This window comes from Pelobates fuscus, chromosome 4 (genome assembly GCF_036172605.1).
Source record: "Pelobates fuscus isolate aPelFus1 chromosome 4, aPelFus1.pri, whole genome shotgun sequence".
Taxonomy (NCBI): Eukaryota; Metazoa; Chordata; class Amphibia; order Anura; family Pelobatidae; genus Pelobates; species Pelobates fuscus.
The window spans coordinates 156,220,918-156,244,995 of NC_086320.1; the positions used below are offsets into that span (position 1 = coordinate 156,220,918).

Here is a 24,078-nt window from a genome sequence, read left to right on the forward strand (position 1 = left end):
AAACAACATAAACATAAGATCGATGTAAACATTAGCAGGTTTGTAGATTAGTACACCGGATCTCTGTGGAACAATGCCGCTATCTTAATGTGCATTCTAGTGGATTTCAAGTATTACACTGTCAGTTCTGGACACACAAAGTCAAATATAGATGAATTCCACAAATTACATCCCTAACTGAAGCTACTTATGAGCCACACACTAATGACTAAAGTAAATTAGGGCCGATTTTTTATCAATTTTCCTTTAGTATTGCCAAACCAAAAGAAAATGTATTCGCCTGCTATAACTCATTGCTATCAACACACAACTGTCAGTGTAAAGTATAAAAGTAAGAAGGAAAAATGAACTCAGCTAAACAGTGCATGTTGCGTAAGCCAAAAATTATTTACTTTGAGAAACAGGGCCATACATACAATGCAATGGATTACAGGTTTCAAATGACTAACCATTGAATGCGTGCGTTTTCTACAAAACAGACTGCATGGTACATCTTATTGGTCTTTAAAGATTTGTTAATCAAAATGATCAAATCATTTTATGATACTCCTGTTGTTGCAATTTTCTACATACTAATTATTCATTCATACTGTTTTGGTCATTTAAAAAAATACAATTTGAGCAAAATAAAGGTTTGTTGCTAACAGTGAGCTGACATATTTATTCTCCTAGTCATGATAGCTATTAGCTTTCTTTTTTCTTTTTGTGTCTGTAGTATTCTGGGCAGCCTGTAGGTGGAGCAGTTGTTGATGGCCTTTCCCAATCTACTACAATAGTCTCAGTGTATTTTCTGTGAAGCCATGGAACAAGTCAAGTGTTAGTACTAGACATTATTGTCCACCAAGTTCACAATAACTAAATTTTGTTGTTGTTCCATTCTTTTGTTACATTGTTCCTGACCATAAGCATGGACTGTTATTTCTCTGCTGATCTTTACCACCTACTACAATAGGTAGCTATCAGAAACACGGGACTCTACATTCTATATAATGAGTTCCAAGCAGATGAGTAGTTGTTAAGCCTTTCACTGCATCTCTGCACCTATCCTCACACTGAGCCAGCCAGCCTTGGCACAAGCATGCATATAAAGGGACACTATAGTCACCAGTACAACTACAGCTTAATTTAGTTGTTCTGGTGAGTACAATCATTCCCTTCAGGCCTTTTCATGTAAACACTGGCTTTTCAGAGAAACGGTAGTGTTTACATTGCCCCAGGGACACCTCCAGTAGCCACTCCTCAGATGGCCACCGGAGGTGCTTCCAGGGGCACTGCCGTTCAACTGCCGCTGACGCTGACTTTTTCCATTTTTCCATTGATCCAATGCATATCTATGAGGAGGTCCGGAGCCAGTATTTTTCCCTGCCCCCATGCCTAATGCAAAGCATTGGATAGGCTGAAATCAGAAATTTTGATGACATCGGCAATGGGGGCGGGGCCAGCATGGCAGACCTGCGCGGTGCTGGAAATAAGGTACTATTACCTGGGGGGGAGGGGGAGGGGGGGAGGGGTAGCGGGGGGAGGAGAGTCACCTAAATGGTAGTTTTAACACTACAGGGTCAGGAATACATGTTTGTGTTCCGGACCCTATAGTGTTCCTTTGAGTCTTTTTTGGTACAGCTCAGTACTCATTTCTTATTTGAAAAACTGCAAACTGATTAATGTGCACCTGTTAAGAATGAGACCATATATCTGTTATGTCAAGTTTAGAAATAAATATTCTATTCCTGTTTGTAATAATATATATCGCATCCAGCCTTGCATAACATCGTTTCCCTGTGTACTAACGGAACAATCTATTATTTATTTAAAGGGATCCTACAGAGCCAGGAAAACAAAGCCATTTTCCTGGCACTACAGGTTTAATAGGTCCCCCCCTCCCTCGCGCCCCCCTCCCATAGGGCTTAAGGGGTTAAAAACACCTTCATCGGTGCAGCGTTTGGTAGATAGGCATTGACTAATGTTTAACCCCTTAAGGACACATGACATGTGTGACATGTCATGATTCCCTTTTATTACAGAAGTTTGGTCCTTATGGGGTGAAAGAATATTGTTTATCATGCATATCATTATTATGTATTTCCCTTCCGTATCTTGTTCAGAATGTTTTATTCACAGATCTATGTACCGTGAAAAGAAAAGTGCAACCCCGCATTTCATTTTATCTCGTAATGAGGATGTAATAATCCTAGGGAAGTCTTTTGAGCTATGAAAAAAAAGTATCTAGATTCTTCCAAAGTGTCTCTTGTCTAGCGCAAATATCTATTTTCTGTTTTTTTAATAATTGAATGAGAATAGATCTTTTGTGGGGGGAGTTTAATCTCTTCACAACAAAGATGCAAACTTTACCATTAATTTTTATCCTGCATAACCCCGCCCCTCCTCTCAGATATCCCAACATTAAGAACATAATAAACAAAAAAACATAAAATACAAAAAAAGACACATTCATAGGTTCCAAAACCTGTCTCAGAGAAAAACTCTGAAGTCTGGTACTTACAAAAATACCATCATCCCTGTTAAATGTTTCCCAATAAACACTGTTGAGAGAACTCTCAAAAAAAGTCAAACTATCACCACCCCAATGGTAATTCTGAAAATCAGACTAAAGAGCCGATGAGCGAAAGATCCAATAAAAGGAAGTGTTAAGTTGAACATATCCTATGGGAGGGAAAAAATAGATGGAGGAGATAGGAAAAGAGAAAGAATCACAGCAGTAATTTTATAATATAGTGGTACCTCGGTTTATAAAAGCCTCGGTTAACATAATTTTCGGTTTACAAATGAAAATCCATGGAAAATAATGCCTCGGTTTACACATTTTTTTCGCAATACAAAGCACGTTTCCCCAGGATGCATTGCACCTGGGAGGTTTATAGCACCGCCCCGTGCATGCTGGAGTCTGTGGGTACCAAGTGACGTTGAGTGTGGAGGTGTTGGAGCGGCTTTTGCATCGAGTTTGGGAGCCATTCTGTAAATTTTTGCAGTGTTTTGGGAACTTTTTGGTGCATTTCTCAAGCGGTGGAAAGGTAGGGAACTGCGATTTGTCATTTGCATGCCTTTTACTGTGTGTTCTGTATTGTAGGTTGGTTTGCATGCCAGCTCATTTTGACTTTTTTCTGACCTCCAGAACGGATTAATTGGTTTTCAATGCATTCGTAATTTTTTCACAATAAGAAACGTCCTGGAGAACACATGATTAAATTCGTAAACCGAGGTACCACTGTACATCAGTCCGTTTGGATTCCGGAAGCCCTCTAGTGGCGGTCTGTTCTCTGGAACTGCAATTTTTTACATTACAGCACTAAGTGCAAAAGGGTCACAGCACCCTGAAGTGGTCTGGGTACCTACAGTGTCCCTTTAATAAGTTGTGAATGTGAAATGTACAAACACTTTCAGGGTTGATTGCCAAAGTGTGGATTATTGAGAATTCAAAAGGATTTTCAAATTATAATTCACAAGAGCTAAACAGGAAAAAATCTTTAAATCAGCTAATTTAAGTTTGGCTACTGTGGCCTAAAATTTATAATTCACTTTTAATGCCCTACAATTCAAACTTTAGTAAATAACTATATCAGCATTCCGTGGTATGTAATTGTATTGTAAAAGGTGAGAGGGGTATGCCTACAACACAGAACATGCTGGTCTGAAACAGAGCACTGCCAGCCAGTGGATATATACACACTGCACAGCAGATGGAGAAATGTCCATTGACCATTGTCTTGTTCATCTTAGGGCAATTTAAAAAGAAAGGGTCTTCATAAAAGTCCACATATTGACAGATTTCCTTCAGGGGGATTACCTATACCAATCTTTGGCACTCCAGACGTTTTGGACTACATCTCCCCTAATGCTTTGCCAGCATTATGGCTGTAAGAGCATTATGGGAGAAGTAGTCCACAACATCTGGAATGCCGAAGGTTGCCTAACCCTGACCTATAATTGTGGCTGAAACTATTGAATATATAACTAGTACACATATAGTATGTTCACACAGAGGCTTTACACCAATCTATCATTTGTTGTTCTCGGGTCTAAAAATATTCTAGTGAAATATACATTTTTAGGACCTATTTTTGGGTATCAATTGTTTATCCCTTGGTATGCAGTTCACAGAAATATTGGAACAGGGTAAACTAAAAACCGAAGAGACAACACAGCCACAAAGCAAGTCACTAATTTCACACATGTCACACATTCCATGTATTATTACACACTAAGGGTTCGGTTATGATCTTGTCGATAAATATCTGAGGCTATTAACCATAACCAGGAGCATGTAGCAGCTACATTTTACCACCAGATTTACAACCGCGTTGCTACATTTTGGTACTGTATTACTAGGAACAGCTACTGCAACAGATGCCAAGCAATTTGTGGCTTGCTTCTAAAGCACATAAACACATACCTGAGCATGTGCCCTTCACCAATAGCGACAGGCAAGTAATAAGCTACAGGGTTGAAACCAGATCTTTTGTTTTAACAGTATGTATATGGATTTATCTCTTTCCACCAGGAGAGAGACTGATGTTAAGCTTTTTGGGTTAGTGGCAGTCTTAAACCAGACACTAAGTTAAGGGTAGTGGTTCTTTGGGAGCCAATAGCCACTACTTAGTGACTGACATTCAGTAGTGGCAGCCGGTAACTGTAAATTTGGCAGTTGATATGCAGCCACTACTCTCGAAATATAGTGACAAGGCATTTTAGAAAGTAGCAGCTATCCGTAAAAAGTACCAACAAGATTATAAATGACTCCCAACACTGTTATTTAAAAAAAAAAAAAATAACATTATTATTCTAATTTATATATGTTGGGACACTGGATTAGATGTAAGCAAGGTTTGCTTTCTGAATGCTTCAAATGTTGGATTTAGCATGTTTCCTTTAATAGGATATAATAATATATCAGCTGCAGACTATGAATTAATTGAATTTACAATATTTGTATAGCAACATTAGCCAGATACATACGTATTTAAAATCCATTTAACGATGGTAACTATACAGAATTGGAATTAGGTATTAATACAGCCTGGAGTTAAGATTTTAATCACGTATTCTTCATCAGTCTAGTTTCAGACAGATAAAGACTTCTTTTTCATTATACTGAAGACCTGCAACTGTGCTCTTAAATTCTATACCCATAACAACACATGGTGAAGCCCAGAAAATGTTACTTATCAAATTACAACTTTGGGGAACAGGTGGATTATGACACAGACATAGATCCTCTGTTAAGGTGTTCTCCTGTAAATGTAGCTGCTTATCCTATCCAGCACTGCAATTGCAGCCACCTGTTTGCATGCAGTCTGGCGTGCAGTGATGTGTTACAAGAAGCAACAGCTGACAGTCAGACACTTCTGTTATTGTCATTGAAACAGGGCCTCTGCTTTTCTTCAGTATCTGAATAAACGTACTTGTTTATTCAAACCTTGGTCTGCGTGGATATTTTAGTTCCAACATTGTTTATAATGCTCATACTCTCATTCCATTAGTTCCATGCTCTGTTCTCAGTTCAGTATTTGAAATTCTATGGGGCGTATCCTAGATACATTGAAACAAATTACATATAATATTATATGTATTATATGCAATTTGTTTCATATATCAAAATTTAAAGTAGGATTTGTCAGGTAAATAACTTTTTTGTTAGTAGTAAAAATTATTTTGTTGCAGGTAGATATTATAACAGTCTTCGGAGATTCATCATGGCTAGAAACAACTTAAAATATAATTTTTTTTACATCCTGTAGTGGAAAATTGTCCTAAATGTGGTTTCAACAGGATGGGTTTACTGGCCATACAGCCAGGGGCACAATGGACCTCCTGAGGCAACTGTTCGGTGGATAATTCAGAGATTAATTGGCCACCACGTTTGCCCGACCTTTTAGCTCCCGATTATCCTGGATACCTTTTGGAGTGGGTGCACGTCAACAAACCACATACATTTTAGCAGCTCAAAGCGAATATCTGTGGATACATTTGAGAGCTAGAGTTCCAAACATTAGGATTTGCAAGGCTGCAAATTGAGCTCATTTAAAAGATGTCATCTTCCGTCCCTTTAAGAATTTTATTTTTGTCATTGAAAATGAAACAGTAAGTTTAAAAAAAACAACTGGCTCTTAACTGTTTTAGCTGGCCCCTACATTTTAAGCAAAATTATGTACTGATATAGAGATAGACAGAAAGAAAGAGAGAACATTAATATTTCAGTTATATTGAATGTAGGTGGTGACACCATCTTCCAACTTTTACTTAAGGGATTAATAATCACACTTTAAGCACTATAGCTTGTTTTAATGGTTTTGGTGTTAGAAGGCCACGGGTTGAGTCTTTTTTGTTTTTATTGAACTGTTTTCAGTTTTCAAGCAGTTTAAAAAAACAAACAAACAAAAAAAAAAACTATTGGAGAATCACTGCACCCTCTGTCTGACACCCTCTCTCTGTTGCACACACTATATAATTAGCAACGAGAAAGATAATTAAAATGTAATAACCCTTTCACCACTGATCATTTTATGATTTAAAAATGGCATAACATTTATTTGAAGCAAGGGATGCGTAACTGACCTTTATATATATTTAAAAAACACATAGCTGCACTCTAGTAGGTTGAAACATTATAGCCAATGTCTTGATACATTAAATGTGTGAACTTATAGCACACATATATTGTTCAATTCTATTGGTAATTTTGGTAACGTGTCTATAGTTTATAAAATGATCTACTTGTTACAAGACACCTCTAACTAATTATTTAGCATATGCAACCTAATTATAGTACATATAATTTAGTTTGCATGTTTATATATATATGTTTCATAACAGCAATTTTGCATATGGACAAACTCACAAATGTTAATTATGTACGTTTACACATTATTTTTTATTTTTTACGAATTCAGTCATCCTTTAGACAGGATACAATATATCTTGCACTATTTCACACAGGGTCTGAAATGTTAATGTAAAAGCAAACATGCAATTAATCTCACATTCAGTAGGTGTAACTAAAATATTAAAATAAAATGGTTAAATGCAGCAAGTTCACTCTCGGCAAATCACCTCTGCCCATTGCTGTATAGGCTAATGCTTAATGCTGTTTTACATTAAAAGGGAATAACAGTACCAGGGGACTCCAGACACTATAACCACTTCAACAAGATAAACAGTTACAGGCCCTTTAGTGTTCCTTTAAGTAATGTACATATGTGTTTCTTGTGACACCAGATTTTGCCTCTCCTATTGGCTTCTCTTGAACTCTTACTGCTTCAAGGTCATCTTGCACACAATGAAGCAAAGGCCTGACACTCTGTAGGATTGATGCGGCCACATTGAAACCAAGATCTGAAGGTGAGCAACAATACTTTGGGTAGGTCCAGATAAAAGAACATCATTAAATTAATTTGTTTTTAATGTACTAGTTGACTAAACTTTAATTTTGTTTTAAATTTTTTTAAAATTACTCTGGAGGTAACTTCCATAATTGAGATTGTGCAATTCTTATACATAGCATGGTGATGAGAATAATTACACCAGCTGTCAAAATATGACTTCATTGCAGACATCACTGTGATCTACAAATTGTTCAAGTGTGGGTTGCTGCCCAAGTCTAAATCCATCTCTAACACATAAATCTTTCTAAGGTAGACAAATAAATGGTAAACTTTACTGGCTCCTGAGTGTCCCAACAGACCGACACATATATATGTATATATAGACAGATTGGCAGAGATATAATACACAGTCAATATATAACTATGTTTATAAGTTGACTCTCAGCATGGTGGTAAATTCACTCTGTATTTAAAAAACACATAGCTGCACTCTAGTAGGTTGAAACATTATAGCCAATGTCTTGATACATTAAATGTGTGAACTTATAGCACACATTGTTCAATTCAATTCTATTGGTAATTTTGGTAACGTGTCTATAGTTTATAAAATGATCTACTTGTTACAAGACACCTCTAACTAATTATTTAGCATATGTAACCTAATTATACTACATATCATTTAGTTTGCATGTTTTGCAGAGGCTGTCTTTTTAAATCCTGTTCGGTGTCAATGGCCCATTTGTGAGCTCGAAGCTTATCTTCTTCCTGCAAAGGTCTCTGATAATGCAGTTCCAGCAGCAGTAAATATGAGTGTAATAGTCAGGAACTACCCTGGATTCATCACCACCACAAGTGTATTATCCGACGCCTGTTAGGGAAGAGGCTTGGGTTTCAATCTTGCAAAGTTATGTGATTGGTGCTTGTTCTCTGGCCTGCATTCTGATTCTTGCCATGTTAAAGGTGGGCTGTAGGATTGTAGGTTGTATAGGGTAAGATGGGCCTTGAGTTATGTGATGGAGGCTGGGATGTTACTTATCTAGAAGAGGTGGGCTGTGGGTTATATGGTGAAAGCTGGGATGTTACTTTTCTAGGGGAAGGTGGACGGTGGGTTATATCGTGGAAGGTGGGCTATGGTTTATATCGGGGAAGGTGGGCTTTGGGTTATATCATGGAAGGGGAAGGAGGATCATGTGTCTGTTTAGAAAACAGTGAAGTTGGCCCTGCCTGCTCCCATTCCACCTCTGGAGTATTCTACTGTCAACGAGTTTTTCTCTGGGTTGAGTATTTTTGCAACCTAGCTCTGATTGCTACAGGTTTCTTTTAACTGAAAACAGAGAGTGAGGGAGCAACAGACTCCACACAGCAGACTCCCACCTTTTTAAACATGCATCTCTCTATTGTTAAGGCCTTATATAGATTATAATGCTTTCAGGTTCAAAAATCTCACAGTATAATTATGTCAAGACGTTCTCCAATACATACATTCTGGATTCTAGCCAGGGCCGGCGCATCCTATAGGCGACTTGGGCGGTCGCCTAGAGCGCACCGGCCTGGGGGGTGCAAGTTTCAAGTGACCCGGCAGGAGGGAAGCGCACAGTGCTCCCTCCTACCTGTCACTTAATGTAGTGTGGCCAGCCGGCACGGACTGCGGTACAGGAGCTTCTGTTTCTTGTACCCGGCCGGACTGAAAGGAAGTGCGCACTGAGTGAGCACTTCCTGTCAGTCCGGGCAGGTACAGGAATCAGAATCTCCTGTACCGCGGTCCACCGCCTGGCCACGCTACACTGAGGTAGGAGGGACAACAGGGAAGACGTCACTAAGGGACAGATGGGAGAGACCAATAAGGGAGCGGGGGGTGGGGAGGGAGGGGGCAAGGCCACTAAGGAAAGATTGGGGAAGGGGAGGTGAGGCCACTAAAGGAAAGATGGGGGTGGGGTGGGGGGAGAGACCACTAAGGGAAAGATGGGGGTGGAGACCACTAAGGTAAAGATGGGGGAGGGGGTGAAGGAGAGACCAGTAAGGGAAAAATGGAGGGGGGAGGAGAGACAACTAAGGGAAAGATGGGGGAGGGGAGCTGGAGAGACCACTAAGGGAAATATGGGGATGGGGGGAGACCACTAAGGGAAAGATAGGGTTGGGGGTGAAGGAGAGACCAGTAAGGGAAATATGGAGGGGGGAGGAGAGACCACTAAGGGAAAGATGGGGGAGAGGGGAGCTGGAGAGACCACTAAGGGAAAGATGGGGGAGGGAGGAGAACTCTAAGGGACAAGGGGAAAGGAGAGCATTATGGGAACAGGGAGAGGGTAGGAGAGAGCACTAAGGGGCAAAGGAGCGCATTAAGGAACAGGAGGGCAGGGGAGAGCACAAAGTGACAGTGGGCAGGGGAGAGCACAAAGGGACAGTGGGGCAGGGGAGAGCACTAAGGGACAGGGGAGCAGGGGAGAGCACTAAGGGACGGGGAGGAGCAGGGGAGATCACTAAGGGACTGGTTGGGAGGGGAGATCACTAAGGAATGGGAGAGCACTAAATGGTAGGAGAGCACTAAGGGACAGGAGGGGAGGACACAACACTAAGACACTACACACATACACGATGCATCCTTACACATACACAGAAACGCATAATGCATGCCTATAAACACATGCTCAGAAACGTACAATGCATTCCTACTCACATACAGACACACCGAAACATACAATGCATCCTACACTCACACAGAAACACACCATGCATCCATTACACACACACACACACACACACTGCTTCTCTTAATGCATCTCTTACACACACTCATACACCCATTACAGAAACACACACTGCATTACATTACATACACAGAAACACACCTTGCATCCCTTACACATACAAACACAGATTCACACACACACACACACACACACACTGCATCCCCTATACACACACTACATCCCTTACACAAACTGGTATCACTATGCACTACGTTCCAAAAGAACACACACACACATTACATCCTCTACAATAACACATAACACATCCCTTACACACATACACTCCACTCCCTGTGAGCGAACTCATGGATGGGTCTGTAGGCATAAGGCTTATGGGCGGGCCTTGTAGGCATACTCATGGTCTGGGGGCCCAGACCGTGATCTGTGTAATCTGTGTAAAAAATAGAGCTGCTTCCTGTTCATTGATTTTTGTGAGCACTGCCTCCAGAGATCCTGTTTTAAAACAAGACCAGTGGAGCCAGACTGCAGCCTGACCCCATCATCATCCTCTTGTCCTCATCTGGTGGTAAGTAGGCAATCAAGTATAATAATAGTGGCACTAATCCCTAATTTACCTCACATTAAATGGACACTATATTCACTAGAACCATCTACAGCTTAATGTAGTGGTTCTGGTGTCTATAGCCTGTTCCTGAGACTTTTTAATGTAAACACACTGCTTTTTCAGCGAAAAGACACTGTGTGCAGCACTGGCGTTGGCTCATGTGGCAGATCATATGGGTGGGGCATTGTGATGTCACATAATGGGCAGACGATTGGGGGGGTGCACATTTGCCTAGGGTTGCAAAAATCCTTGCACCGACCCTTATTCTAGCACAAGTATATAGACATTGTTTCATCTGCAATGACAGAAACAAATGTACTTAATAATAACACGCATTTAATTTTTTCAACTTAGCACTATTTGACTTTTTTTTTTTAATTCTTTATTTTTGTAGTGCAAACGTAAAATACAAGCTGCTCAGGTATGCCACAACAGCATAAACAGGCAATATTTGTTACAGGGTGATACATTGAAGTGGCATTGTTAAATCTGCACATTTTGTTTTGTTAGTAGATGATTTGTCAAACGCTGAAGAATAGGTTTAGTAAGGTTACTACAGGCTAGGTACAATTTTCTAGTTGCTTTGGTATTTGTTATAGGTTATTACAAGATGAAGTCCACAAGAAGTGACACATATTGAATTATGGGTTGGGTGCGTCTTTTAAGTAGTGCATATTTTGGCTATATTGATGCATAATGGAATCAGAAACGTCTAGTATTAACATATCACATATCATTTAGCAAGAACAAACTATTTACAGATTAGATAGGGTAATACTCTCATAGCTATTGGTATACTTTTAACATGCTGCTACAGTTTGTGAAACTAGCAAAGACGTAAAGTTACAACTGAATATATCCTGAGGAAACTGCACATTTCTCATTAAGTGTAACGACTAGATATATGCAAGAGAAACCCGTCAGTTTGTGTCTACAGGTTTAAGCTGTATGTTATGCTGGGGCTCGTGTTGCATTTTCATGCTATGGGTATGCTTTAAACTGTAAGCTGGTTCGCTGCGTGTCAAGGGCCAACAATGGCCGCCTGGGGGGCGGAGTCTGACCGCCGAGCCGCACAGACGTGGGAGAAAGGAGCTCCTGCCGGGCGGGCAATATACCGGGCATAAACGGCGGCTAAACAGCCCACAGCCCACCTAAGGGGCACCACACACGTCGGGGGAACACCCCGCTATCGGAGGATACCTTTTGTGAGCCCGGCGGAGCCACGCGACCGAAAAGCAGGCTGCGGCCTAATAGAGATGGAGTCGGAGAGAAGCTCTTACCGGCACCAAACCCCACAAGACACGCTGAGGGTCTCCTACCCCCCCCCCCTCAGGACCGGCGGGGGACATCCCGGTCCCCACAAGACAGGTGAGCCGGGTTGGCGGAAGAGTCAGGTCAGCCACAAAGCATGCCGAGACACAGGACCAGCGAGGCACACCTAAAATGGCCGCCAGGCGAGACACAGGGAGAGGGAGCACGAGGGTACCCTCCCACCCCCTGGAAACCCTGGACCGACTATGCTTGCACTTCTGTGCGATATTGTGCAGCAGGGGAGTGCCTTCTCACCAAGCTGCCAAAACGGTGGCCTCATGGATCCGGCCTCTCACCCGCAGACGACAATATGACATTCCAACAAGGGTCTTCCAGGCGACCTCCCGGCCCTGTGGGCGCCAAAAGCAACCATGGAGGGACACAAAGCCCGGCCACTGGGGCGCAGGCACCGGCTCCCAAGCACAGCCAAGAGAAACCGGCAACATAGGCAGCTCGAGCGCAAACGTCTGCCCCCACACACACGAGAGCGATACGGCTAAGCCAGCAGCACCGAACCAACGCACCCGCGCCCATCACGGCTCAACCCAACGCTCTCCAGCCGTGGATGCGAGCATCGGCACCAAACGAGTGAACACATCACGGATTACAACCAAGGCTGAGCCTCCGACCGGAGAAGCCATCCGAAAGAGAACCAAAGGCCTGATCAGAAGCACCAGAGGAAGCGGTCAAGGGTTACACACCTCCCCGCAAGCCGAGGGCTGGAGGATCCCCTCACCCTGCTGCGCCACAGAGGATCCAATTGGGACACTCATTACAGACGGAACTTTGATAGCCACAACGGGCATTGGGTGAATAGCAGCCAGTCGAGGGGAGGGGGGGGATATGCAGAAGCATTAGCTTAGCTAACTCTAACTGCTTACATCACAATGTCCCCCATCGCCCGAGTCCGACCATAGAGGTCCCACACACCCAGCAGACCCTGTCCCAAGTTAACCCCAGCATTTAAGTTACACATGTATCCCCACACCACCAGTTACCATCTCACTCATGTCAGGGCATCCTATAAAATACCAGGGGTTAACCTACTAATTGTTACTGCCAACGGCGTTCCTTTGACTTATACTAGATATTAGTTGCTAACTACCTGTATAAGCAACCAAAATCATTTAAGTTTACCAGTATTGATGCGACTCATAACAGTAGTAAAGCGATTGAGCACAGTATTGATGCGACTGATCACAGTATTGATGCGACTCATAACAGTAGTAAAGCGACTGATCACAGTATTGATGCGACCCATAACAGTAGTAAAGTGACTGATCACAGTATTGATGCGACTGATCACAATATTGATGCGACTCATAACAGTAGTAAAGCGACTGATCACAGTATTGATGCGACCCATAACAGTAGTAAAGTGACTGATCACAGTATTGATGCGACTGATCACAGTATTGATGCGACTGATCACAGTATTGATGCGACCCATAACAGTATTGATGCGACCCATAACAGTATTGATGCGACCCATAACAGTAGTAAAGCGACTGTTCACAGTATTGATGCGACTGATCACAGTATTGATGCGACCCATAACAGTAGTAAAGCGACTGATCACAGTATTGATGCGACTGATCACAGTATTGATGCGACCCATCACAGTATTGATGCGACCCATAACAATATTGATGCGACCCATAACAGTAAAAAAGCGACTGATCACAGTATTGACGCGACCCATAACAGTAGTAAAGCGACTGATCACAGTATTGATGCGACTCATAACAGTAGTAAAGCGACTGATCACAGTATTGATGCGACTGATAACAGTAGTAAAGCGACTGAAAATAGTATTGATGCGATTGATAATAAACACTGAGCAAGTTTTATTACAATGTAAATCTACTTTTACTCGACAGTACCTGTTTAACCGACACAGCTTCTAGCCCACACTGACATAAGTACATGTCCCAGACTAATCAAAGGCATAACTCTTGAATCGCTGTTCCTTTTCCTATATAACCTGTGCCAAGCTACTCGTAAGCATGTTCATAAAAACAAAAATTGTGCTGTATTTCCTCTTGCCGCATAATGTCTACCTTAAAATGCGAGTAATTGCTGTTGTGGCATTACTGGCACGCATGTACCTTTTAAGCACATCAAAAATAAAGAATTACAAAAAAAAACAAAAACAATGGCCGCCTAAAAAGAAAAGAGAGACCTAAAACTGTGGGTACACATAACGTTCTCAACTGAGTTTCGTGGGAGTTCGTGTGGGGTATGTGATGCTGAGTTATAGTGGGTACTGTACCTGGTGTTAAGTCCAAGTCTCTGCTGGATCAACCGATGCCGTGTTGGGGTTGCGAGTGTGCTCCCAGCGGTGGTCGGTGTATTTGGTGCCAGCTTCCCGGAGTGCGAAGGCTTGACGTCTCTGGGTCTCGTAGGAAGGTGCTGGGCGGTGAGTCAGCTCTCCGTTTTGTGGCTGTGCTGTGGAGGGGTGGATGTGACCCTTGCTGTGCGCCTGCTTTTGGAGCTGGTGAGTAGCTTGTGTGGGAGGCCATCTTAGCCGTCGTGTTCTCTCGAGTGTGGGGGCCATGGAATTTGCCCATGCGGTATGGCGTTGTTTCCCGCCCTTGAGCTTGTCGTGGTTTGCAGGGTCTGGTCGCTTGTTTAGGTGCTTGCGGAAGATAACTGTAATGGCGCCGCCTGGTCACTGGACGGACCCATTTGGACACCATTTTCACGGCCAGGTGGTAGGCTATTCCGCGATCGCTCAGCATTAACCAGACGTTTGCACACAGTCGGTCGAAATCCCCGAGGGGGTTCATGGTCGATTGGGCTTGTGTGCTTCGCTGGGCCGCCATTTTAGCTGCTTTCCAATGACTTGGCGATTACTGGTGCCGTGTTGGCTCAGGAGGTCTGTCACCTCTGTGTTTCAATCGTCGCTTTAGGTGCCGGGATATCCCTCTCCGGCGCGGGGGGAGGGGGGGGGAACGTATTCCGGGAAGACTTCCAGGTGATAGGCTGCAGTTCCTCGCTTTATCTGGGTAGGCCTCTGGTAGGCCTCAGGTCTATCCCTGGGTAGGAGCCTCCGATTACGGTCGGGATGCTTGACTCTTGGCGCTATAACGCTAGGTTTCCCTTCTCCGGGTCTCCCAGCCTTCGCTTTGGTCAAATTTGCGCTGGTTTTGGTGTTTTAAGAGCGAATTTGCACGGAGCTCATGTCCAGTGCGACCGCTCGGCATGGCCACTTAGCTCCGCCCCCCCACTATTTGACTTTTGATGGTTTTGCCAAAAGCAAATTATTGACTGCTTTAAACCTAGTATAATGTTGTAGCTCAAATATGTATCAAAGGATTAAGCATCATCAGTTGTTCTGCTGTCTTCCAGAAACATAGTGTAAATGTTTTCATGCAAGCCCAATGATGGTGCCCTGAGACACAGCTGTTGTCAGTTTCTTTGTTTGCACTTATCAGCCTCCATAGAAAGCACACTGCAGTTCAATACCATCACTCATGGAAGTGACTTACAAGTTGGCAGGCGCCTCTGGAATGCAAAGAACAGTTGCTCTGTACAGCTGTTAGTTTGTTGCAAAGGTTAACTATGGCAAAGGACCATAAATATCAATAATTTCAGTACTATAGAGGATAAACATTAAATCTCTAAGCAAACAGCTTAGATAGTAATTATGTTTATCATGCTTCTAAGGATATATGACAAAGCCCAACTTAATCATAGTAAAGCTATTTTTTCATCTTATTAAAAAAAAAAAATGTAAAAAAAAAGAAAAAGAAAAACCCTCTCTCTTATTCTACAATTAGTGTATGACTGACAGAACTCCGTCCGGTCAGCACAGTGCACGATAACTACAGCAAACAGCACAAGGGTGACAACACAGGCAGACCAAAAGCAGCTATAATGGTATATATGCATATCATATAGACTGTAAGCTTGTTTGAGTTGGGTCCTTTTCAACCTATCGTTTCTGTACGTTTTCTTGTAATTGTCCTATTTATAGTTAAAACCCCCCTCTTATCATATTGTAAAGTGCTACGGAATCTGTTGGCACTATATACATGGCAATAATATTAATAATATCATGCCCTAGCTATTTTTTGTGGTGGTATACCCTTGACAAGATGGGTTACTACAATTGAGGTCGTCTCTTCCCAGTTTATACAGCTCCAGAGCGATTATACCCTCCTGCACGAAGTACCGCTGTCTCACCCAAACACTTGCTGAGACTTAGTGAAGGGTGAAGAAGAACTGTTATTGAAGGGTGAAGATTAACTTTTATTGAGTCAAGCACACGGATAATTACCAAGACCCCCAGCATGGGGTCTCCATTCATAAAAACACAAGCCTGCCCAGGTGAGATAATTGAGTTAGCTCTCGATTAAATTCAATAAATCCCAGATATAGATATCACAAAACACATAATAATACAGAGCCCCTACATGCCATGTATCCCTGGAAAAGTCTCTATGGGGTGCCCATTCTGTCCAAAAAGCGCCCGGAGCGGATTTGGCTTGCCTGAATTAGATGAAGGTATAAAGTTTAGCGTGACGCGGCTAGCCTCCGATCCGGCGCAGAACTCCAGAGTGCTGTGTAGAGTTCTCCAGTCACCTAAAACACGGCGCATTCTGTGAGTTCATTGAGCTTCCCCAAGTCCTTCGTGTCATTGATGCCTTTCCACCTCCTCTGTTAACCCTCCAAAAAGCGACCTGATTGAGGGTTCTGGGACTGAAAGCGCTCTAGTTGAGGTTTTAGTGGATCGCAATGACTCTGAGATCTGCTTTAGATTTCAATGATGATTTAGGTTTGCTCCCAGTCAGGCTCACCATATCTCAGCGGCTCCCTTGGCGGAGGAGAGGCAGTTTCTGGACAGACAGAAAAGGGTTGCTGGGCTGAGAGACATGGGCTGGAGGATTGGTTCATAGTGTTGTAGTCCTTTTAGATGAGGTGGAAGCATGGGGAGACATGTACTCAGCGTAGGTGGCCAGAGGGTCCGTCACATTTAATTATTTTTTATATTAACAACGAAATGAACATCCACCTAGCTTTCAAAGTTAAACAGAAATTAATTACCGTATATACTCGAGTATAAGTTGAGTTTTTCAGCACATTTTTTGTGCTGAAAAACCCCAACTCGACTTATACTCGAGTCAATGTCTGTATTATGGAAATTAACATTGCCATAATACAGACAATGGGGCTGTGGGGGCTGCAGAGAGCGTTTACTTACCTCTCCTGCAGCTCCTGTCAGCTCCCTCCTCTTCCGCGCCGGTCCAGTCAGCACCTCTGTCAGCTCCCAGTGTAAATCTCGCGAGAGCCACAGGGTCATAGTGCGGCCGCGAGACCTACACTGGGAGCTGAAAGAGGAGCTGACCGGACCGGCGCGGAGGAGGAGGGAGCTGAGAGGAGCTGCAGGAGAGGTAAGTAAACGCTCTGCCAGCCCCCTCCTACACAGTGCACACCACTGGACCACCAGGGAGTGAGAGCCCCTCTCCCTGGCCAGCTAACAAGCTTTTTTTAGGATCTAATTTTATTTAGAAATTTACCAGTAGCTGCTGCATTTCCCACCCTAGTCTTATACTCGAGTCAATAAGTTTTCCCAGTTTTTTTGGGTAAAATTAGGGGCCTCGGCTTATATTCGGGTCGGCTTATACTCATGTATAAACGGTAGGATCATATATTTATTTATACTGCACATGTAGTCGTCTGGTGATTTTCTAAAACACTTAAGTCCAGATCTTGTTTCTAGTTTGTGTTATTAAATGGGCCTGCTCAGAATAACCTAATGACTAAAACCTGAGACATCTCTCTCACTGCATCCCATAATCTCCTCTTAAGTTTATCTCACAGTGGTGATACCATTGTTTGTTGCACTTTTGATTCACTTATGTGTAAACATGGTCTACTACATTTGGTTTTTCATACTTTGTGTCCCTTTCAATTTTCTATCTGCACCTACTGTTAGAAACTTTAATTCCAAAGCTTTATATTTATAAAGATGCCTATCATTTGTAAATATGAGTTTAATCTATAATTTTATTTTGCTAAGGTACATGGAAATAAATGATTAAACATAAGCAGTGGATTGTTGTAATATTACTAATATTTAGGACCCTTTGCTAGTATTACCTATTACTGCAAATATCAATGGAAATTTGGTTCCAGAGAGCACAAAGACGTTTGTCTTCATTTAAAAGAACATTATAGTGCTGAAGTACATGTTTAGCTCCCCACCCTCCTCTCTGTGGCGATAAAAGGTAGTTAACTTATCTTTTCCCCACCACCGAACCGATCTCAGCCAATCCAATGCTTTCCAATAGGAATGCATTGAGAGGATATTACGCATGTGCGGCAAAACCCCACACAATCAGCATATCCTCATAGAGATGCATTGAATCTGTGCATTTCAATGGGGAATGCTCAGCGCCTTCATGCAAAGTGTGGAGACGCTGAACATAGGTGTTGCACTGGACTTAGAAGCAGCTCCAGTGGATGTCTGAGTGACTTCCACTAGACATGTTCCTAGGCAGCAATGTAAATACTGCGTTTTCTCTGAAGCCAGCATTTACAATGAAAAGTCTGCAGGTGCAGGCTAAAGACACCTGAACCACTACAGGAAGCTGTAGAGGTTCTGGTGACTGTAGTGTCCCTTTAATATAGTTATTGTATGTGGCCACAAGGTGGCACATCATGTATAGGATAGTCAAATACTTCTGTATTGTTACAAGTTATAGAGAAAAGGATACACTGCTAAACAGCTTGTATGGGAGGAATGACAATTTGTGGTTCAGTGTTTTGGGCATTTACTTAGCTTTCATGTGTTCATCTGCTTTGGAAACTATGCAAACAGCAGAAAAGTCAGAACCACCAGGAATTAAATTACATAGAATAAAACGCTTAAAATATTAAATAGAAGAATGGTAGCATAAATTGCCCAAATAATGGGTTGCACGCAAGCTAGAAATGTAAAGCATTAGAAACAAGCAAGTTAACCAGCAATAGAAAAAATTAAAATGTTTTTACCGTATTAGCCCATGATATTCCAGTGGTGTGGTATTCCTTAATGTAAACTTGCAACTCACTCCAAATACTCAAATATGATTTTACCCAATCAACATGACGAGCATCACTGTAAAAAGTAAAGATACAACAGTTAGCTTACTGACATGCTTCCTTCACTGATTAGCTGCCCCTGTTTTATCAACAGGTATGTCAATAGCTAGCCCCATGTAACCAATCATCTTTTAGCTACAGATAATGAAACTGATAAAATTACACATTCCGTGCGTGTGTAATAAATGACCCACATATTTAAACATGTATACACACTGCAAGACAAATATAGTTATCATTTATAAAATCTCAAGAGTAACCTTTAATAACGTGAACATTATTTATGGCGTTTTCATAACTCTGTAAACTAATTAGATCAGGAACCCTTGATCTTTTGTTTGTTGGAAACCTAAATAATGTACCGTACATGGAAATGTAATGTCATGGGGATCGGTTATACAGCTAGAAAATTATTTCAGTGACCCACAACTCAGGTATATTATAATAAACATTAAATTAATTTTGTAAAACACCTTTATTATACTTCAGCATACTAAGAAAGCAATCATGTCCAGTAAGTACTGTATATGGCCAATTAACTTATTGAATAATATGTGCCCACACTGAAGTGCTGTGTGAATTTATTCTTGCATCCTAAACAAGGGTTAAAAACGACTGAATTTGAGAATGGGAAGGGAGGGACGATGACATAAAATCATTCTTCACTGTAAACAATAGTGTTTAAGTGCTTTCAAATATCTCATACTGTTCAAGTCACAATTCATCAGAATCTTTAGAAACATTCAGACAGGAAAAATAGCATGCAATGTTCCTTCCAAGAGATAACTGATGAATTGCTTTCGATGTCCTTGAAAACTAAACTCTATAAAGTTTCCACAAGATTCTAGACATATCTACTGCTAATGCTTTCTTTACACTTAAAATATAAATAAAAAAAATTCAACAGATGTCAAACGCTCAACAGTCATTTACTTCAGATTTTTTTAATTCATACAATATAATTCACACATTCAACAATAGCTATAATGCCTCCATGCCTTATAAACAACAGTTTATATATAGATTGTGGATTTTTAAATTTCAACTATGGTCTCATGGATGGTACCCTCTTAAAGAACTCCTATGAACCAAAATGTTTTTTTTAAATTGATTATATATTAATATGTGTTTAATTTAGAGAGCTCTGCTTTGCTGTTCCTCTTACACCAGTGAAAGGTATAATGTATTGTGTGCAAGACCAGTGGCACATGCTTTGGTTTATAGCTTGTTAAACCTGTGTTTTATTGCCCATCAGGGAGTTAAGAACAAGATAGCATGGGTGGAGGGCAGGGGACACATCACATATTTGACTAGCAGTAAAGGTTAGATTTATCGACACAAATGAAACGGCCCTTTCCCTCTCATAGGTATTTTATGCCAGGAAATTTTAGAGGTTCTTTAATAAATTAGCATGTTTCTTCTACAATGGGTACACACCAAACAACTCTCCGTCACCTCCTGAATTTTCAACAAAAAAATCATTATTATATAGATCTAAAGCGCCAAAATATTCTGCAGCAATGTACATGTGCAAGTAACTGTGAGAACAATTTAGGCATAGTGGAAAAAGGTATGTCATACATATTCCTAAAAATACAGTAAGTTTACAGGGAAAGAAACTAATTAAGTTTTTGGTTTTTTTTGCAATGAGCATACATACATAGTATTAAATATATTAGTACATTTTATAACTTTCTTATCATTTTCACACATAATGTGACAAACCTCATTAAAATGACTCCCTAACACACAAAATATAGAAAAATGACACATACACAAATAATCCCGCATCAATTTCTTCCTACCATTTTATAAAACCACTAACCATAACATAGGCACTTCGCTAAAATTCCATGTGATTTTCTCATTCCTTTTCCCATTATTTGCTTCCAGGTTTTATTCATTTTCTTTGATCTAACATTCATCCATTTTTCCTTACAACCAGTCATTTGCAAGCAATCTACACTCTATTAACACAATGCACATTCTACAACCCCTTCAATAATAGTTTGCCAACAGTCCATTAGAACCACATTCAAAGGATACTGTCATTTTATGAGTACTGAATTTCAACTCCAGGCTCTGGAGTTGAAATTGAGTACTCATAAATGGCAATGTCCAGGGACCATGTTTTAGTAGCAGTCTGAACGTTTGTGGTTAACAGATCATTACATGTATGAAGTATAGTCCCTGGTGAGTATCAAAGACTGGGATAATTGGATATTATTCTCAAGGCTGAGTAGCTGAGTAGCATGTAAATGTACTTGTATAGGAACATTGGATTTCCTAGTCAGTATTTAGACATATAAAATCTAGAAGATAGCCATGTGTTTTTGTAAAATGGTTTTCAATCTGTTGTGCTGTGCTGAATGTAAATTTATGTTGCTAGTCAAGCAATAAAAAATTGTGATTGTTAAAAAAAATATATATACTACTACAGGTAGTATTTAAACATATTAATGTACCATACCTTTTCACATAGGTTAAAATATCGAACTGTTAGGGTTAGACACTAAAATCTGTATTGCTAAATTTAGGCACAAACTGTGACTATAGTGGAGTTGGAGAAATTGACTACACAAAATAAGAGGGATATCCACTATGCTTCTATTATGCAGCCATAAATTTGCCTGCAGAATCAAAGTCACTTTCAGTTTAATACAATTTAGTCTGAATGGCCTGCAAAACTGAATGGGTGCAAAACTGAATGGGTGCAAAACCATCTGTCTGCGTATCTGACTGAAAATTCTGGACATTGTTCATGCAATTTAACAATGTCCAGGGGTGGGGCCTGACAGCCAAGATGGCCGGTCGAGCTTTCTAAGAGCTCCTGCACCAGCGGGTTCAAATATATTATTTCGGACCGAAACAATAGCCTCAACAGCTCCTGGAGCTCAGAAACGGATGCGGAATCAAACTGGGAACAGAGGGATACCTTTCCTGACCCGGTACACCAAGCGATCACTTCAACCGGCCATGCGGCCTACTCCAGAGCGGGGCCTGGAGCCTGGGGGAGGCGGCCGATCCCCCGGCAAGGCACACGCTCACATTCCTGAACCCATCTCAGCCCTGCTCCCCCCCCCGGACCGGTGGGGGTTATCGCGGTCCTCGTTGGGGACGACAACCCCCACAACTCAGCCTGTAACCCAACGAACCCAGGATGCCCCTGAAACCGCTGCCGCAGTAGCTTCCGCGCAGCGCAGGGTGAGCACGGGGTACCCAAGTGACAACCACTCGGAACACACTAACTACGCCGCAAGGCTGGACGCGATCTTCAGGGCGTTTTGGAACAAACTCGAGAGGCGCTTGCATCAGCGCGCCACACTTAAACATGGCACCCACTCACCTACACATCCATGTGGAGTGCATAAAATGGCCACTGCGACCAAACCTCTGCGCCCGAAGGGCCTGCATCACCGCCCAACCTTACACGCTACACTGCGGGCTATCACTACTGACCGGAGCGGAAGATCCCCCTATGGACAGAGAACTCAACTGGACCGGGCACATACCCAGCACCAACACAGACCCGCCTGTCCACCTCAGCGAGGCTCTGCCAAACGCCAACCCGGCAAAGACCCACCAGCAGCTCAACAAACACGGCGCCGGAGCAACTGCCCTAAAGCACCATCCCGACCGGGAAAATCATGCAACCTGCTGAAGGACAAGCACTACCGCAAGTGTTCCTCCAACCCACTTCAACCCAGCCAACATCAACAGAGACTCTCAGTCTACCCTGCTCTGAGCAACATGGTACCTCCAAGCCCGAAGAGCCTGCCTCGTGACGCACTGCGGAGGTCAGAGCCACCAGGACTGACACTGCAAGCCGCAACATGTACGCCCAACACCCACAACAGACCAGCAGTTCGGGGGCGTCTGAGCCTGGCAATGGGACTCTCGCCCTGCTGCAATACGACTGATCCAAGCGGGACATTCACTTCCAGCATGACTCTGGTAGATACCACGGGCATTGGTTGAGTGGCATCCAGGTCGGGGGTGGGGGTCATGCAGAGGCTCTAGCTGCCTTGTGTCGAATATATGCCAGGGCCCCTTCTCACCTGAGACCGACCGCAGAGGTCCCTTACGTCTACAGCACATAAAAACCATGTAGGAACTTGTTCCCTGTTAATTCTTGTTACCTTAGTTAAGCATGTTTCCTTATACAACCGGTCAATTTATTTTACTAGTTAGGGTGCCCTATAATCTGTCGGCCTCAACCGACAACATAATCACCCAGCACAGCTGTGCTATGTAACTACACATTGGGGGAAGCCTGGACCATAATAACTTATTAAGCAGGTCTGTATACAGCCTCACTATCTTGTTACCCGTATAGATGACACTAACATAGCATTGTTAAATGATGTCTAGCTTACTTTACTTTAGAATTCCCACTATTTAGCCACGCTTGTTACAATCCTATTACTGTGGTCTAAAGTTTCCTGGCAGTAAATATTCATCAATGTTAAGCCTGTTATATATTGTTTGTATTAAAAAAAAAAAATGTGCACGCACTCATGCCACTGCTCAATCTATGTGAATAACTATGTACGCTGTTGTGGCGCTTACAATGTCATGTACCTACCTGCACAGCAAAAATAAAGAATTTAAAAAAAAAAAAAAACAATGTCCAGATTTTGTCATTTCTGGTCAAGTTTTCACACCTGCCACACAAGGTCCTCGTCCAAAGACGATCCAGGATGTGAAAGACCGCCAGATGAAGTCTCCAATTGCTGGCATCTCTCCAGTGATGGGAGAAGCAATCTGCAACAAGATTGTCCTGACCTAGGAAGTATTCCACCCTGACGAAGAGATGTTTGTACAGATAGTGCTGTTAGAGGTCCTGAGTGAGGTCAGCCAGAAGCTTCGGGCAGGGGCCACCCAGGCAGTTTATGTAACGCACCACCGACATGTTGTCCATCCGGAGAACCAGAGTAAAGTGAGACCTGTCTTTTTTTAAAGCTGCGAATAGTGAAGGGTCCTGCAATCAGTTCAAGACAGTTGATGTGCAGGTGTCGTTTGTCCGGGG

At 42.2% G+C, this 24,078-nt stretch overlaps 1 protein-coding gene across 2 annotated transcripts in view; it reads right to left on the bottom strand.

The window, feature by feature from the left end:
• CAP2 (cyclase associated actin cytoskeleton regulatory protein 2) overlaps nucleotides 1–24,078 on the bottom strand; it is a 186,982-nt gene that overhangs the window by 15,722 nt on the left and 147,182 nt on the right. For both annotated transcript variants that reach the window (XM_063451696.1, XM_063451695.1), the window contains exon 7: nucleotides 18,960–19,065. In XM_063451696.1, coding sequence (XP_063307766.1) covers nucleotides 18,960–19,065 — 106 coding nt within the window. The remainder of the gene's footprint in view (nucleotides 1–18,959; nucleotides 19,066–24,078) is intronic.